Genomic DNA, 17,434 nt, shown 5'->3' on the forward strand with positions numbered 1-17,434 from the left:
TAAATCGGGCTCAATAAGGGAGACGGAGTCAGACTTTCGCTTAACCGACGTTTACTGATTGGGCGGGGAGGGAGCGAGGGAGGGGCCGTCCGTGCAGAGACGGGTCGCCGGAGGGGGAGTCCGCGCTGGGGCGGGGGATACAGAGCCCCTGAGCCAGTGTCCTGGGCAGCCCCGTAGCCTGGCCCTCAGGACAGAGGCCTCGCGCAGAGGTGTGCTGGGGAATGGTTAACAACAGACTCTCGGGGGACTAGTTGGTAGTGTCTTTTCTGGGGTGTAAATACTCCCACCCTGGCCGATTTCAAGCTACCAGGTCACAGCACTCAAGGAGGAGCTGGGAAGAGGTACACAACTGCTTGACGCGGCTATGCGCTGGTTCAGGGCAGCACCCCACTCCCCAGGACGTGAGCCCGTCTCCCCACAGAGCTCTAAGGCAGCTGTCGCCCAAGGCCCCAAGCATTCAGCCTGAGCCTGGACCCCCAGCCTCACTGGCCACCTGCAGCATCTTCCACCGTGGCTCCAGCTGCCCTCTTAGCTGCACCAGGGACTGCACGTCCTCTGGGGAGGCCATGGAGAAGGGACCCAGGCTGGGGGCTGCCTCTCCATGCAACACCCTGGCCAGGACCACCGCAAGCTGGGGTGTGGATTCCTGAGTCAGCAGCAGAGGTGGAAGCACTGAGTTGCTGGTTTCTCCTCACCTCCCACCCCACAGCAGGTCCACCCCACCCAACTCACCTCATCCACAAGGGCCAAGACTCGGCCCCCTGCTGGGCCCCGAAGCAGCGCAGCCAGGAGTGCAGCTTGGGGGTCCCGCAGGCCATGGGCGGGCCCCAGCGCCACCAGCACCAGGTCAGGCTGGAAGCTGTAGGCCAGGGGCAGCACCAGGGCCAGGACACAGCTCAGAAACCCTCCGGTCGTCTATGGGAGGGACAGCAACATAGCCCAACCCCTCATCCAGGGAACACCCCTCCAGCTGGCTCAGGCCACCCCACCTCCCAATCTCAGGTGGGCAGACACGCCCACAGTCCCGCCAGAAAGGGCAGGTGAAGGCCAGGGGTCTGGCCCTCATGCCGATGCCAGTGAGCAGCAGCTGCCCTGCCCTGTGACACCACCACTCACCCCTGGCAGTGGCACAGAGACGTGGAACATGGACAGGGCAGCTGCCTCCTTGCCCCCAATATTCAGCCAGAGATTCCTCCTTCCAGGGGAGAGCAAGCATACGGATACATGAGCTTGTGTGTGAGATGCCGCCCACCGTCGAGAGCCCAGACAGAAGAAGGACAGCTCAGTGGCAGGGATGCTAAGACTGCTGACCCTCTGTGCTGGAGACCCTCCTGGCATTGCTCCCAGGGGCCCTTCTGCCAAACTCCAGCTGCAGAACACCCTGCCCACCTGTCACCCCTGGGGGTCCAGGGTGATGTGCCCACCCACATACTTGCAGAACTGGACATACACGTGACCTGAGAGTCATACCCGTCATCCGTGAGATCTGGGGGCCGATCCAGCTGCCCCACAGCCAGACAAAGCAGCCTGGAGGAAGAGTTGGCTCCTGGATAAGCTGCAGTCACCCCGCCTGGAGCCCATTCCCAGAGCCATTCCCACATGACCAGCCAGGGCAGGGGGTGCCCATGGGCCCTGCCTCATAGCCTCAGACCAGCCATGTGAGGCTTACCTCTGGGCTCCGTGGGACAGGCCACACCGAATGACCACATCCAGGGTGGCAGCTGCAGCAGAGGCTGGGGTGACTGCAATGCCACTGCTCACCTGTGGAGTGAATAACAGGTGTAGGGGGTAACTCCCACACCAGGTATACAGACCCATCTGTCCCTTCTTTTGGCCCGTGTCTATATGGCTGTCACCTGTGCACTCTGAGGTCAAATTGCTCCATTTCTGAAAATACGATGCATAAAACTATAAATCATCCCCTTCACTTCTCTGCCAAAGAGCATTTCGTTGAGGGAACTGAGGGGGGTGTTCGTGAACCCTGTCCCTGGGGGCTGTTTTGGGAAGGGTCCTGGGCACAAGGCAATGCTCCTGTCCACATGGTTCTGTACCACCCAGCCCTCCCCTGGACAGGCCACCTGTCGCAGGCAGGTCCTGGGCCCTGCCCCTGACTCCATGGCCACCCCCCAGCCCCTCCCCAGTGCCCCTACCTGCCCATCCAGGATCCTGTCCAAAAGGTACAGGACCTTCCCGAGTGCAGTGAGGGCCCCGTCCTGGGCCAGGGCCTCATGTGGCCTGTGGTGGACAAACCAGAAGGACACAAGGACACAGAATGACACACGGACCACAGATGAGTCACACAGGCACATGTGCAGACATGGTCCCGGGCTTCTCCCCAGGCCCACCCTGCCTACCTGGCCCAGGCCTGCGTCTCCTCCTGTGGGGCTGACCCCTCCTCACAGAGGACATCAGAGGGCAGGGCCAGGACAGCATCTGGCGCAGTCAAGGCCACAGCCGTGCGTACAGGGGGCGTGGGACTGAGGCGCAGCTGGTCCAGGAAGGAGCTCAGGGCAGCCACGTTCTGGGTCGCTGCTGCCTTGAATTCGGGCCCCCGGGGCGGCAGCAGAGGCGAGGGCCTCCCCTCTGGGGAGCGGGGGCTGGAACTCAGTACAGGGGCCACACCTAGGGGGTGGTTCAGTGTCACAGCCACGGCATGAGAGCCTGCGGCACCATCCCGCCTGCCGACCCAGGCCACGCTGACCTTGCTGCTGGAGGCTCATCCAGTGAGGGGCCTGGGCTGCCCGGACACTCTGGATGGACTCCAGGGCGCTGCAAGGAGAAGCAGGATCAGTGAGGCCTGGCCTCCCACCCCTGGCCCTTCCCACCCTCCTCCGTCCTGCCCCCCCCGCACCTGCCATGCGGCACCATGGGCCCCGACAGGGGCGGGACAGGGTCGCCCAGCAGCGCTTGCACCATCATGCACACGGACTGCGAGAGTGACTCCAGGTGGTAGCCACCCTGGGATGAGGAGGGGGCAGAGACACTAAGGGCAGGGGTGTCAGGGTCCCAGGCAGGACGCCCTGCCCCACAAGGCAGGACCCCTCCAACCACATCTCAGCCTCCGGCCCATGCACCCTCCCAGCTCGCCACAATCACCTCCAGAACAGCGCAGACCCGGCCACCAGCAAGCACCTGCAGCAGCTGCGTGAGGTGGGCAAAGCACTCTGGCGTGGCCTGCATCTGCCCCTGCAACCAGAGCCAGGTGTAATGAGAACCTGGCCCCAGGACTCCAGAAGCCCTCCCTAGCCAGGCCAGGCCCTCACCTCGGGATCCCCGATGGCTGAGTCAAATCCCGCGGAGACTAGGACCAGCTCAGGGTCGAACTGCAGGCAGGGCCCAGTGGGGAGAGGCAGAAAAGAAGCTGGAGCTGAGGCGGAGGGGAGGCCCCTCCAGAGAGACCCTCCTCACCCCAGGGGCTCTGTTCCACTCTGGGCACCGCATCGCCCCCACCCCCCTGCCACCGAAACCACTTCCACCCCCCACACGGTCACCTCGAAGGCCACAGGCAGCAGCACGTGCAGGAAGGCAGCCACGTAGTCAGCATTTCCCATCCCGACCTGTGGCCAAGGGGCATCAGTGCTGGCCCTGCCAGGGAGGACGGCGGGGTCCTCACCCCTGGGGCCTGGGCTCTGGGGGTGATCGTGGCAGGACGCCCTGGGCTTGCACTCGGGGGAGGGGGGAATGTGGGCTGGGGGAGGGGCTCTGGGTGGGGGGCCCGGGGTGAGGGGCAAGCACCTGGTTCCAGGGCAGGTTGACAGTGAAGCCAAGGCCCGGGCCCTGCCCAACAGCGTCTGCATCTGACTCTCGGAGATAGGGCCAGAAGCGCCCGTGCTCATAGCGGTGCCAGGAGAAATAGAGGACGCTGCGACAGTCAGCCGGGGCCAGAGGGCAGGCCCCTCAGCCCCAGGGCTCCTTGCAGAAGCCTAACCCCACCCCACCGAGCACACAGCCACGTCTGCTCCCTCAGACTTTCCCAGGCCGGGCTGTGCTCATCCTGAAAAGTAGGGTCGCAGGGGAGGGTCACAGGGGAGGGTATTGTCCCCACCCCCAGCTTACCTGGGGTCGTTCTCAAAGATATACTGGATGCCCTGGCCATGGTGGACATCCCAGTCAACGATGAGGATCCTGGGGACAGACAGCTCTGGGGTCACTGAGGGCAGGGCCTCCCACCTCCAAGCCAGGAGCCAGGCCCAGGATGGGAAGGAGCTGGGTGGGGTCCCTCAAAGGCCCCCTCCACCCCCTTCCCCTCTGGCCTGGGCCTCACCCTGCAGTCAGACTGGCACAAACCTGTGCAGCCCGTGCTGCCTCTGGGCATGTTTGGCCGCTATGGCCACGTTGTTGAACACGCAGAATCCATTAGCGGCAGCCCTCTGGCTATGGTGCCCAGGAGGCCTGGGGGTGGGAGTGGGGTGTGGGGCGTGTCAGGGTCATCCTGCGTCCTCACAGGGCCACCCACAGATCGGGGCGGCCAGGGCAGGGGGCAGCTCTCACCTCACCAGGGCGAGTCCGTTGCGCACAGCTCCCGCCAGCACGGCATCCACCAGCTGCAGCGCCGCCCCCGCGGCCAGCCGGGCACAGTGGTAGGTACTCTGCCAGGGCAGGGGTGCAGGTAAGCCCCCTGCCCACTACCCCTCACAGGCTCTACCAAGTCCTGTGCCAGGCTGCAGAGCACCAAGCACTGCGCAGAACTGGCCAGGCCAGTCCCGGGTGCCCGCAGCAGCAGCCAGCAGGGCACTGGCACACGGGAACATTGTCCGTGAACAGGCACGAGTACCCGGATGTGTGACTGGGTGGGTGGGTGTGTCCCCAGGGCACGCACCGGGTGGAAGTAGACGGCATCGTACTGTCCAGACAAGGTCTGGAGCTCCCCGGTGCCCAAGGCCTGGGTCCCCTGCAACAGGGCCACATACTCCGGGCTGCAAAGGGTCAGGCAGGCAAGGCAGGGTCACCTGGAGGAGCAGGCAGAGGAGAAACAGGGCCTGGACCCCCAGTGGGACTGCCCCCCTCACTGCTCCCGCATCCACCCATCCAAAGGTGAAACTGAGGCTTGGGGGGGAGGCTCTGTTTGCCAGGCACCAGCAGGCTGGGGCAGGCCCAGGTCCTGGACCACGGCTTCAAGGGCAGGAGGCCCACCCCAAGTCTGACCTGTGCACCAGGCCCAGTTCCGCCTCTGAGGCCTCCCGGGCTGCCAGCCGCAGACACCTTTGCTCCAGGCCACGCTGCTGCAGGCGCTCCAGGACTGTGGTCAGGCGCTCCGGGCACTCGATCTCGCACTCGGGGCTGAATGGACAGAGAGCTCAGAGTCCAGAGCCCCTCCTCATCCCCCACCTCTGCCTCTGCCAGGTCCCACTTACTCGTCCCAGAGCAGCCGGGCAGCTGTCATGTCCTCGTGGTACACAAGTGCGGTCCCCATGGCCTGACCGTGGTCACTCTGGGCCACTCAGGGTGGGCAGGACCCAAACACTACCACTCACAGGCAGGTGAGTGCACTGCCCGCCCCCCTTGGCAGCCCTAGGGAGCAGCCCAACGCCTGGAGCACAGCCGGGGGCGCGGGCGCGGAGCCCGGACAGGAAGGAGGCCCCAGGCCCGGCTGGCGCCAGAGCAGGGCAGCGGTCGATAGAGTGGCTCGCGGGGCTTGGCTTCCGGCTTCCTCCAACTAGGACCTGGCATGGACCCGCCTCCGGCTGCCCCAAACCCCGCCCCGATGCAGCGGGGCGGGCCGAAGACTGGGCCCCTCGGGGCTCTGCCCACGCCGCCCTTCCCTCCAGCTGAGGCTCCACCTCCTACTCTCGCCGGAGCCGGGAGAGGGTCGCCGGCCTCGGCGCCCCTGCGTAAGTCGGAGGGGACGGGTGCGAGGACGGAGGGCCAGTGTGCCCAGGCTCCTGCGGACCGTCACGGCGGCCCCACCTGCGTGCTATGAGCCGAGCCACGCCGGTCCGTGCCCCTCCGCCCCAAGCCTCCCCCAGGCCCACCCTGACCCCGCAGGCCACGGGTCAGACGCGTCAGTAGCCCATCGCGCCCAGCGCTGACCGAGGGCCTCCGGCAAGGGCTCAGGGAGGAGCTGCGCGGGAAGGAGCGCGAGGCCGAGGGTCCTTAGGGGCAAGGCCACAAGGAGGAGAGAGCCTCGACCGGGGACGGTGGTCGTGGCTTAGCCCGGCCTGGGCCGCAGCGCAGCGCTGCCCCCAAGGTTCAAGAAGGGAGTGACAGTATCCGATTTAAGCTCCAGGAAGACCCCTGACCGAAGAGCGGACGAGTCGGAGGGTCAGAGTTGTGGCAGAGAAGCTGGACAGGAGCGGCGCAGCGTCGGGGTAAGCAGGGCGGAGGCCAACAGAGGGAGTGTCTGGGCGAGGGAGGAATGAGTGAGTGAACGAATGAGGCCAGTAAAGGAGGAGGCGCGGGCCCAGCCAAGAACAAGATGACCAAAGAGGGGAGGAAACAGGGACCCCCCCGGCCTCAAAAGGAGGGGATTTCTAGGGACTGAGCCGGGGCGGGGTGGAGGGGGGCCCGCGGGTCTTTGGGGACGGGGACATGGGCGGGGTCTGGTCTTGGAGGCGGGGCCCGGGCGGACCCTTTTGAGGCAGGGCTTGGATCGGGGGTGGTTCCTGGGGGGGGGGGGGGTGGTCTGGGAAGGCGGCCATCTTGGAGGCGGGGCCGCCGCGGGTGGGGTCCCGGGTCTTGGAGGCGGAGCCCTGGAGGCGGTCTCTTGGAGGCGGGACGTGAGCAGGGGCCCTGAAGTCTAGGAGGTGGGGCCCTGGGGTGGGCATGCCCCAGTCCCGTTCTCTGGTCGCTCCGGCTGTTCGGAGGCGGTCCCCAAGGTGGGATGGATGCAGAGGGAGGCCCTGACAGGGCCCCGCTGCCCGCGGCAAGCAGCCCCGCGTGGATCGCCACCGTCCTGGCCACGCTACCTGCTGGCGCGGGTAGCCGGCGGCCTGCGGGCTCCGGGAAGACGTGCCCGCCCCTGAGCCAATCACGGCGGCTGGAAAACAGCGTGCTGGTTGGCCGTCCTGGGCACGTGGCCGCAAAGGCGGGGCCTGCGCCAGACCGCCCCGCCTGGATCGCTGAGAGCCGAGGGCCTGGGCGGGGCTCCGTCAGAGGCGCGGGAGGGCCCCTGGGCAGAGAAGGCAGGTATCCACTCTGGCAACTCGTCTGACCTATTCGGCTGGGCCGACTGGGCGCGTCCATCTGAGCCCCAGACCGGGAGAAGGGTGACGGTCGGGCCCCGCTTTGGGCAGGCCTGCCGGGGGACATGTGGGAGGAGCCAGGGCGGGCGCAGGAGCCCTAGAGTGACCCCTGACCCAGCTGCCAGTCCTCGGAGACGTCGAATGGCCGGCAGAGGGCTCCGCGGGCTCGCCAATGGCGGTGGGGCATGGCCGGGGGAGGGGCAGGAAAAAGAGCACAGAAACCACCCTTATGCTAAGGCACAGACGTCTCAGAGACACCTGAGGTGCCTCGAGGCGTCTAGCGTGACCCCACCTCCCCAAGAACCTGGCCTTGGAGAGTGCAGGGAGCCCAAACACCTGGGACTGAGACCCAAGCTGGACCCTAACCCCCTCACCCACATCAGGCCCTGCCCTGGGTCTGGCTCCAGGGTCTTAGCTTAGAGGAAGGCCATCCCACAAGAGGGGCAGGGCCCAGCCCTATATGTGGGGGGCTCCAGACTTGGGGCTCACTGGCACAGGACGGGGGTGTAGGTGGGCACCAGCTTTGTGACCTGGGAGGGAGGAGATGCCCAGGCCCAGTGGCTCAAGATGGGGCCGAGGCTCCCAGGCCAGCCCCCTTACTCCATACAAAAGCCTAAAGGTGGAGATCCAGCCCAGGAATCGGGAAGTGAAGCAGAGTGGGAGCTACAAAAGGGTTTATTTCCTCCAGCCGTGTGGCCACACCACGTGGCCATGTACATCTAAGGGGGGGTGGTGCAGGCGCGCCCACACCAACGACCCCAGGAGACAGGTCCCTGAGTCAGCGCTCTGCACCCTCCCGTCCTTCCTTTTCAGCACAGTTCAGAGCAGGCAGGGTCAGAGCCTAGGCTTTGACCCCAAACCCCATCCCACCCCACAGGTTCTGGGGCTTCTGCTGCACCCTGGGGGAGGGGACCACTGCTCAGGGGGTCAGAGCCCAGCCCCCAGGTCAGGTGGGCGTCCTGTCCAAAAAGTCCAGGTGCTCCTCCAAGGTTAGGCTGAGGTGGGCTCTGAGAGCAGGGGAACAGGCTTCCAGAAGAGGCTCCATGGAACGAGGGGACTCCTGGGATGCAAAAGCCCCGGCCAAGGTCCCAGTGGCAAACAGGATCTCCCTTCCAGGCCCAGGGCCCAGGGGTATTCACAGGGCCGTCTCCTTGGAGACCTTGGCCCCCAGCTGTCGGGGAAGCTTGAAGCTGAGCACCTCTCTATATGTGATACCTAGGGCAGGGTGAGAGGGACAGAGTCATGGGAGAAGGGGCCCATCACCTGTTAAGACAGCTCCACAGTGCGCACCAAGGATGGGCGCCAGTGACCAAGACGAAGCACTGGGCCCAGCTCATTGGTACTCGTGGGGACCAGCGATAAGTCCCATGAGGTTCCACTTGGGGTGGGGGTGGAGAGAGGAGGCCCAGAGCACAGGCTGTTAGTCACTGAACTAGGGAGCCCGCCCGCCCCCCAAAATAACAGGGTCAGAGATCACCGCTGGGGTCCAGGCACCAGGGGGGCTCCTTTGTCCCACATGTGCAAGTCCACCTGTGTCCATCCACAGGGACTGTCCACCCTGACAGGGCTCCTGTAACCCACACCCACGGCCCCTAGGGTGGCCTTGGCTCCACAGCCTGCCTCAGTGAACAGAGGACATCTGACGAGTGTAAACCAATGTGTTCACTTGAGTGGAGTTGCTCAGGGTCCCACTAGGGCACACCCCAGCTTCTGGATCCAGAACATCTATGAAGGTTTAAATGAGTGTGGGGACTTCCCTGGTGGCGCAGTGGTTGAGAATCTGCCTGCGAACACAGGGGATATGGGTTTGACCGCTGGTCCGGGAAGATCCCACATGCCGCAGAGCAACTAAGCCCATGCGCCACAACTATTGAGCCTGCACTCTAGAGCCCACGAGCCACAACTACTGAGCCCACATGCCACAACTACTGAAGCCCGTGCGCCTAGAGCCCAAGCTCTGCAACGAGAAGCCACCGCAATGAGAAGCCCTCGCACTGCAACGAAGAGTAGCCCCTGCTCGCCACAACTAGAGAAAGCCCGCGCGCAGCAACTAAGACCCAACAACGAAGACCCAATGCATCCAGAAATTAATTAATTAATTAATAAACGAGTGTGGAATTCCCACCAACTACCTGCAGCATCCAGCTTCCTCACCGGTGCTCATGTTCCCTGAACCATGCCCAGAGCAAGCCGTCCCAAAGGAAGGGGGGTGCTGCTCCGCCTCCCCTCTGACCAGCCTGCAAGAAGACAGTTCCGCTCCACCTACCCCAGGGTGCCCATGCTCACCTGGCCACGGGAACGCATGTTTGGGGGACCACTGGTACTCCACAAGCCCAGTTCAGGAAGGACTGTGCCTTTAGAGCAGGTGGTCTGTGTGGTTTGCCTAGCACACGGCACAGTTGTATTGCTACCCCATGGGGTGCCTCCCAGGCCCTCATCTAACCCTGGTGCAGGGGCCCATCCACACAGGGAAGGTTTGTGTGGAGAGATCCTTGCTGTAAAGCTGGCTTTTCCCGGGGAAACAGAAGGTGATGAGTTTGCATTCCTGACCAGGGGCTCAACCACAAACAGACCACGTGTCCACCATGGTCTGTAGTAAAAGCAAAAGCTCTTACTACAGTTTGTGGCAGAGACCACAGAGAGGATCCTGTGGCCCATGGTTTTCGGTTTCCTTGTTACCTTTCTAGCAACAGAGAACTTACAAGCACAAAACACAGCACAGGTTAAGGGCAGAGCCGCTGCTGGGGCTCCCCGATGACCCTGAAGAATGTGATTTGAGAAGCACAACCCGTCCAGCCCCACCTCTACCCCCCACATCCAGGACCGAGGCCCCAGGTCTGAGGCACAGCCAGGACGGGGTCTAGGACAGTGGCGACCAGTGCCACAGCTCCGCCTGTGCTAACTGCTGCCCTCAGACGTCCCTGCTCCCCCAGGCGGGTCCCGCAGCCACCGAGAGAAGATGCCTGCCATGCCAGAGTGGAGCTAGACAAGGCCCGTTCCAGCATGGGGCGTCAGGGCCCCAGCAGAGGGAGGCCCGGGGACTGGGCAGGCGGCCCTGAGCCCAGCCTCAGGCTAAGCAGGTGTCAGGAGCCCTCAGAGATGAAGAGAGGGGCCCTCGGTCTCCGGGCCAATGCAAAGCCTGGAGATGCAGAGCACAGGCAGAGGAAGGTCTGAAGTGCTCAGTGGGGCTAGAGGGGACGGGCGAGGGGTAGTGAGGAAGGGGGAGGTGCTATGGACCGCCTGGAGCAGACCTGATCCTGCTGGCAGGACGAGGGCTGTGCAGCTGTCTAGGTAGGAGGGGTCCTGAAAGGGGCACAGAGGCCAGAAGATTCAAGAGGTATGAGCAGAGGCCTGGGGGAGTGGGTGCTGAGGGCCTCCGGGGTAGCCCGGCCTCTGGCCTAGACGTGGGGAGGCACACTGGCAGGCCTGGGGGCCGGGAGAGGCCAAGTGCTCAGGTCGCCTTGGCCTGGAAGCCCAGCTGCCCCCTGACCTCCACTGTGTTCCTCACCTAAGCTGCATCCCAGGGTGGAGGGGACCCAAGACTGAGCCCTGGCCACCTGCACGGGGCTGGTGGGGTCCAGCCACAGGCCCTGCCCAGAGCCCCCCACTCACGCTTCCACTCTTCCAGTGTGCGGTCCACGTCATCAAAGGATTCATCGTACTTTTGGGCTTTGGGCTCGTCCTCCGTGTCGTGCAGCGACTCGAAGTAGGGGTGGGTCAGCGCCTTGGCCGCCGTCACCCGCCGCTCCGCATCCAGCACCAGCATCTTCTCCAGGAGGTTCACGGCTGGGGGAAGGGCGGATCAGGCAGGCCGAGGGGAGGGTCCCAGGCCCCAGTACCCACGTCACTGACCCCGTGCCCACCGCAGTCCCACCCTACCCAGAGGGCTCGCGTTGGTCAGGATGGCGGCAAAATCCTTTTTCTCTAGCTCGGGGAGGCCCTTCATGTAGTTCTGAGCCTGTGTGGGAAGAAAGGGTGAGGCGCCAGCCCCCAGGCCCAGACCCAGGCCTCCAGCTCACTCCCGGCCCCCAAGTGACCTCGGCACTCTGCAGCCTCTGCACAAACTCGGCGGGAGGCGTCCCCGTCACCTTCATGATCTCCTTCAGCTGGTCCAGGTCTTGGCTGAGGTCAGGAGCACAGTGCGGGGCCAGAGGGCAGAGCTCACCCACCCACCCAGCCTGGGCCGTGTGCCTGGCCTGCTCCCCGCAGGTGTAGGGTAAGCCTCCCCCGCACCCAGCTCCAGGTGTAGGATACGGTCACTGCCTTTGAAGAGCGTCTTCCCTGTGATCATCTCAGCCATGATGCAGCCCACTGACCAGATGTCCACTGAGACAGAAGCCCCTCTATCAGGGCTCTGTGGGCTGGGGAGGGGGGCACACACAGACACAGGAGTGGGGGCGGTGGAGGAGGGCATGGGCCCAGGAGCCATCTAGCTGACCACGCCCTGCCCAGCCCCGGCCCAGCTCAGCAGCCTCCCCGCAGAGCAGCCCGGGCAGGGGCGGCCTAGGAAGCTGGTGCCGCGTCTCCGGGCAGCCCCTCACCCGTCTGTGTGTAGTGCATCCAATTCAAGATGACCTCAGGCGCCCGGTACCACCGGGTCACCACGTATCCAGTCATCTCGCTATCTGCCTGCCGGGCCAGGCCGAAGTCCAGGATCTATAGCCAGAATCAGAAAGTGGGGCAAAGCGGTCCCTGGGGAGTGGGTGGGCCAGCCGTGGTCCAGAAGACCCCAAGGGGACTGGGCACACCGGGGCCTCCTGCCAACCCTCTGGGGCCTGAGGTCGCAGCCAGGTACCCCCGAGCCTCCCTGCGGGTTCCTCCCCACAGCCAGTGCACCCAGCGCAACCGACTGTGCCTGCCCCCCGACCCTTAGAACAGGCACCCTGGGGGGGTCTCCTTCTCCTGGACCTCCACTCCCTGTGAATCGCCAGCCCTAGCCAGCACTTTTGGGAAGGCCTGCTCAGCCCTGCCCTGGCTCGGGCACAGGGAGCTGGGGACACCACCCGCCCTTCCCCTCAAGCAGGTATGGGAGTGTGCCCTGTGCCATCCCACCCAGTGCCTCCCCAGGGCTCATCTGCCCATCAGCTGCTCGGCCACTGCCTGGATGGCTGTGGTCTGTCCCTCCGCCTGGGCCTGGGCCAGTCCACCTCCAGGCCTGAGGGCCAAGGGGCTGGTGGGCAGATGGACAGGTGCGGGGGAGGCCCCGAGCCCCCAACACAACACACACCTTGAGCTCACAGTCCTCGTTCACGGCCAGGTTGCTGGGCTTCAGGTCCTGGGGGCAGAAAAAAGGTGGCTGTGCAGCCCCGCCCCCCAGGGCGCAAGAGCAAGGGCCCGGGCAGCAACTGAATGTGGGAGCGTCGGGCTAGGCTGGGCCACCCTGCAGCCCTTCCAGGAAGGGTGGAGGTGCACAGTCCCCAGGCTGTGTGCAGGCAGGGTGCCCCCTCACGGGTGAGACAGGAAGCTCCAAAGGTGGAGCCCTCGCGCGCCCACAGCCAGAGGAAGCGTCCACCTTAGCCAGGACTCACCCTGTGGATGACGCCAGCAGCATGGATGTACTGTGGGGACACAGAGGGGTCAGCAGCAGTCAGTTCGCAGGAACGTCAGAGCCCCGGCCCCACCTAGGGGGACCCCACCCACTCTGGCGGCACCCCCATGTCCCCACCTTCAGCCCCTTGAGCATCTGGTAGACGAGGAACTGGATTCGGTCCTCACTCAGCTTCTCGTGCTTCATGAGCTTCCCCAGGTCGGTGCCCATGAACGGCATCACCAGGTAACTGCGGGGTCAGGGAGGGGCCGGACAGCAGGGGTCACGCCCGTGGGCCTGGGCTCAGGCCCTGGAAGAGCCTGTCACCCTGCAGCACCCAGTCCCCACCCCCCACAGCACTGCACTGGGCTCTACCCTCCTACCACCCACCGGGCCCTGCGATGCCAGGCAGGTCGGGACTGCGCTTTGGGGACTCCTGAAGGGTGGCCTAGGGGCTGGGAGACCAAGGCTCGTGGGCAGCGGAGGGGGCGTGAGAAAGGAGGGAAGTGCCTGCGGGCAGGGGTGTGACAGCAGGACATCTGGGTCAGAGGGGCAGGCTGGGCAGGTGGACGGAGACACAGGAAGAGGTGCTTAGCACCCTGCCAGGACACCCTGCCTGCATGAGTCCTTGACCTCTGCCAGGTCAGCCAACGAAGAGCCTGTCCTGCACCCCACTTCCTGAGCCAGGCCCCTGGCTCTTGGCCAACAGCAGTGTGAGGCCAGGGGTGGCCACCCGGGCAGGCGCAGGGCAGCACTGGGTCCCCCCTGCCCGCCAGCAAAGGTCAGCAGCTGCAGTTACAGGCCACACCCTTAGCGCCAGGGTTCCAGAGCAGGGGACCCACTAACAAACCCTAAGGTACAAGGCTCACACCTCCGGCACTGGAGGAGGAGGCCCAGATCCATGCAGTGGTACCAGCACCGTGGGTCCCCAGGGTGTGTGGCAGGGGGTGGGCTGTGGTGTTGTGAGCGGGTGGGCAGTGTGCCCCTGACCCCCAGCCAGGCTGCAAGGCAAGGCCTGCCTCAAGCGGCCCACCTGCCAGCCCCAGACCTGAAGTGGACACCCAAGAGCCACCCAACACCACCTGCTCTGCCCGGCCAGCCCCAGGCCGGCACTCACAAGTCTGTGAAATCATCCAGGGTCTCATTGGGTGTGAACACATCCAGCAGCCCAATTACCTGGGGAGGAGGCCAGAGGACCAGGTGGGCTGGGGACACAGACACAGCTGAGGGCACACCCTGCTCTGGGCAGGAAAGGCCCCTGCAGCTGTCCTGGTCTCCCCCACCACTGCCCACAGGGCCCAGCTCTACCCACTGGCAGCTCAACCCTGCCCTGGCACACATGCCCATAAACAAGGGCTATTTTTGGATGGTGACAGCCGGGATCCTTTGGGGGAGGGGCAGCCCCAAGTCTAGGTCAGCTCCCAGCCATCCAAGGAGCTCCAGACCCTTGGCCTTTCCTCCCACTCTTCCTATCCCCACTGAAGACCCAGGAACAGTGTGGGGACAGCCAGTATCTAGCAGGCCCTTCTAGGGACCGTGCCTCCGCCAGAGAGGCCCAGGCAGGCAGCACTGTGAGCACACCGGCAGCCAGACCCCACCCCGCAGCCCTCTGGTCGGGGGTGCTGGACAGCAGACAGGGAATGGGACAACTGGCACCTGGGGCTTCTGGTGACAGGGCCTCCAGGGACCCCAGGAGGCCTGCACATCAGAGTGGCTGGAGGGACAGGTGGATGTGCTGGCAGGGGGACACCTGGCAGAGGCCATGCGAATGGTGTCCGGGCAGGAGGCAGAACGCTTGGAGCGCTTGAGGAATACGGGGAGAGAGGCCAGGTGGCCGAGGACCAGGCCAGGAAACAGCCAAAGAGAAGCCGAAGAAAACCCAAGCACGCCCTCAACACCAAGTGAAGGCTTGCTTTGATCCTAGGAATCTCGGCGGAAGAGTTTAAATAGTTGTGATGCTGAATGTGTCCCCTGGCTGCCATTCGGGGACAAACCGGAGTGAGCTGAGAGTGGACACGAGGTGGAGGAACAGCTAGATGACCAACGCAGCCACCACGGCCAGAGACATGGGCGGCGGGAGGAGAGAACAGTGGGACATCCAGAGAGGGGCCTGGAGGCAGGTGAGGCCCGGGCATCGGGAGGTTTCAGCAAGAATCCCGGAAGGTAAATGGGGGTCCACCAGGCTGGTGGAGACTTCTGGGCCTCTGCAGCGCAGAGGGCGGCCTGGACTGGGGGGAGGGGGCACAGAAGGGGCAGGACTGGGACGTCAACCTCTCAGAGCCTGCTTCCTCTAGGAAAAGGGGTTTATGAAATGCAGCGCTGGAGGGAGGCGGCGGCACCCGGCTGCTGAGGGGCTGCTGAGGCTCAGGAGGCGGAGTGGGGTCAGGAGAGGGGCTGGAGGAGGGGCGCCGGGTGGGGCGGGAGGGGGATGCCCGGGAGAGGCTAAGTGCCCCTTCCAGGAAAACCGCTCCTCCCACCTTAAGTCCCCTCTCACCTCGGGGCTCCTGGCTGGAGGCAGGGTTTGGAGTGAGACCTGGAGGATCCCCTCGGCCTGGGCGAGTGGCCGTCCCCCGACCAGACCCTGGGCCGAGGAGCCAGATGGGGCTCCAGCAAGAAGCCAAAGAGCTAAGTCCTTCCCGGGACTGGCCCAGGCGGAGCGGACTAGACCCCGGGGAAGCAGCTCTCTTAGGACGAAGCGGGGCACGGCCCTCACCACTGTGACCCCCCCCCCCGGGGACACTGCCTGACCCCTCGCCTCCGCCCGCCCCGCCACCCAGGGCAGCAGCCCAAGGGCTGGGTAGGAGGGACCGGGTCTTCGGGGCAGGATTTGGGGGGAGAAGGGAGATGAGCAGAGGTGAGATGATGGACGCCGTGCCCGGAGCTGGGGGCTGCGCGACTCACGTTCTCATGGCGCATGTGCTTGAGCAGGCGCAGCTCGCGGTAGGCGCGCTTGGCGAACAGCTCGGACTGGAAGGGCCGGTACAGCTTCTTTATGGCCACCTTGGCGCCCGTGCGGCTGTCCACCGCCGAGCTGCGGGGCGCACCGCTTAGCGGGAGGCCCGGGCCACCCCGCCCCCGGCCACCCCGCCCGGCCTGTGCTCACCACACGGCGCCATAGGCGCCCGAGCCTACGGGCTGCAGGTCCTGGTACACGGCGCGCACCTCCCAGGCCGTCTTGGTCACCTCCTGGCGGTAAAAGCCCTTGCGGGCGGGCGGCGGAGAGCTCATGGCTGGCCGGGCACCGCCCCCGCCGCGGACCCCGCGGGCGCTTCGCCTCGAGGGCCGGGTACCCGGGATCCGTGAGACGCCCTGGCGCGCACCCCGGGCCACCGCGCGGGCAGAGCCGGCTCCGCGCCGTCGCCGGGGAACCCCACTGCCGGCTTTCGCGTCCGGGCTCTCCGGAGCCGCCGACCCCGGCCCGAGCCCAGCCCCCGCCCGGGTAGCGCGCGGCCCCTCCCCTGCGGGCGGACCAACCGGACCCCGGGCCGCGCGCACGTGACGCCCCTTCCGCCCTTCGGCCCCTCCGGAAACATGAGGCGGCGGCCGCCGCCGGGGAAGCCGGAGGCTGGGGGGAGGGGAGCGCCGCTTCGCAGCTCTGTCCCATCCTGAACCCAGACGCGGCGCCCGAGCCCCCGGCCCGCCTCCGCACTCCGCACTCCGCACTCCGCACTCGGGATGAACTACGCGGACCCGAGTGGAGGCTGTGTCAGCGGGGCCCCGTGGGGCTCGCGCCTCCTCCTCACGGCCGCGCCCCCAGGGCGCTGGCCCATCCTGGCAGCCTGAGCTTGTCGACTGCTACCCGCAACCGCAAATGACTGTCCACCAGTCCCGCCCACTTCCAACTCCCCACCCCTCCAGGACGACCCTCACCCTGGGGCTGACCCCCCCCCCCCAGCACGGGGTTCCCCGGCCACTATCTTGCCTCCATGCCCCTTTCCCAGTGAAGAAGTTGATTCTGTCTCCCAAACTCAGGCTGCCTACCAAGCCGGAAGCAGAGAGGGTGGGTCTTGTAGGTCCCCCTGGGCCCCTGTGCTCTGAAGGTTCTTCCTCACTGCAGCCGTCTGGGTGGAGACTGCCCCAGAGATTTGCACGTCCCTCTGCCTGTCCCACCCCTGCTCAGCTGAGGCCCTCAGGTTTGCTCTTCAAAGCCCAGCCCAAACCTCTCCACTCTCCAGGGAGGTGTGCCTGACCCCAGGGGTGAAGGGGGGCCCTACTGGGGCTCTCTCGGTGGGTACCCCCTTACCCTTAGGTGGGGGCATCATCATTTCAGGGGTCTGGCCCCATCCTGGACCAGATGCCGCTGGACGACAGAGCCCCCAGCCCTGTGACCCAGACCTGAGAGTGGGGTAATAAGATCCCCAGGGCCCCCTGCCCCGCCCTCTGTGCCCTGCACCATGAATCAGCAGCTCAGCAGCTCCGGCCTGGCCAGAGCAGCTTTACAGCTGGGCTGCTCGGTGATCTAATCGGGGTGCTCAGGAGTTGCAGGCTTGTCACTGGGGGCAGCCTGCTGTCACTGGAGCCACAACCGCCCATCCCCATGCCCTTCATGCCCTGGGCCGCCTGTGGCACTCCACCTGTCTCCTCCAGGAAGCCCCCAGCTGGCCCCCTTACTCCCTGTGATGGGGTCCAGAGGTCCAGAAGGGTCCTGCATCAGGCCAGACTCCCAAATGGGGCATGTCTCAGTTCTGCTCCCATCCCCACCCCCACCCCCACAGGACTTGGCCCA

General features: G+C 65.4%; 2 protein-coding genes and 1 long non-coding RNA gene across 6 annotated transcripts; 1 reads left to right on the plus strand and 2 right to left on the minus strand.

Moving 5' to 3' along the window:
• Positions 1–40: 40 nt before the first annotated feature.
• HDAC10 (histone deacetylase 10) lies at positions 41–5,413 on the minus strand (the record flags this gene model as incomplete). 2 transcript variants are annotated; one of them, XM_079715650.1, is made up of 19 exons in its annotated part: positions 41–646; positions 733–915; positions 1,117–1,195; positions 1,471–1,527; positions 1,670–1,761; positions 2,151–2,235; positions 2,355–2,622; positions 2,696–2,769; positions 2,852–2,958; positions 3,097–3,186; positions 3,264–3,323; positions 3,492–3,557; positions 3,736–3,862; positions 4,057–4,125; positions 4,288–4,392; positions 4,492–4,589; positions 4,820–4,916; positions 5,146–5,280; positions 5,355–5,413. In XM_079715650.1, the coding sequence occupies 19 exons, from the start codon at positions 5,411–5,413 to the stop codon at positions 458–460; spliced, it is 2,040 nt and encodes a 679-aa protein (XP_079571776.1). In that variant the 3' UTR covers positions 41–457. The 2 variants fall into 2 exon arrangements, with proteins under 2 accessions (XP_079571776.1, XP_079571777.1); XM_079715651.1 differs by lacking the exon at positions 3,264–3,323.
• A 646-nt stretch (positions 5,414–6,059) lies between these two features.
• On the plus strand, positions 6,060–9,321 carry LOC307060986. Its single transcript, XR_013811167.1, has 2 exons — positions 6,060–6,308; positions 8,978–9,321. It is a non-coding gene; the product is annotated as an uncharacterized lncRNA (long non-coding RNA).
• Positions 7,700–15,936, minus strand: MAPK12 (mitogen-activated protein kinase 12; the record flags this gene model as incomplete). Of its 3 annotated transcripts, XM_079715901.1 has the most annotated exons (12): positions 7,700–8,396; positions 10,794–10,967; positions 11,061–11,139; positions 11,219–11,298; positions 11,436–11,507; positions 11,723–11,837; positions 12,409–12,456; positions 12,710–12,739; positions 12,847–12,958; positions 13,826–13,884; positions 15,610–15,739; positions 15,812–15,936. In XM_079715901.1, the coding sequence occupies 12 exons, from the start codon at positions 15,934–15,936 to the stop codon at positions 8,317–8,319; spliced, it is 1,104 nt and encodes a 367-aa protein (XP_079572027.1). In that variant the 3' UTR covers positions 7,700–8,316. The 3 variants fall into 3 exon arrangements, with proteins under 3 accessions (XP_079572027.1, XP_079572028.1, XP_079572029.1); XM_079715902.1 differs by lacking the exon at positions 12,710–12,739; XM_079715903.1 differs by lacking the exon at positions 12,409–12,456.
• Positions 15,937–17,434: the final 1,498 nt, after the last annotated feature.

This window comes from Hyperoodon ampullatus, assembly GCF_949752795.1.
Source record: "Hyperoodon ampullatus genome assembly, chromosome: 11".
NCBI lineage: Eukaryota > Metazoa > Chordata > Mammalia > Artiodactyla > Ziphiidae > Hyperoodon > Hyperoodon ampullatus.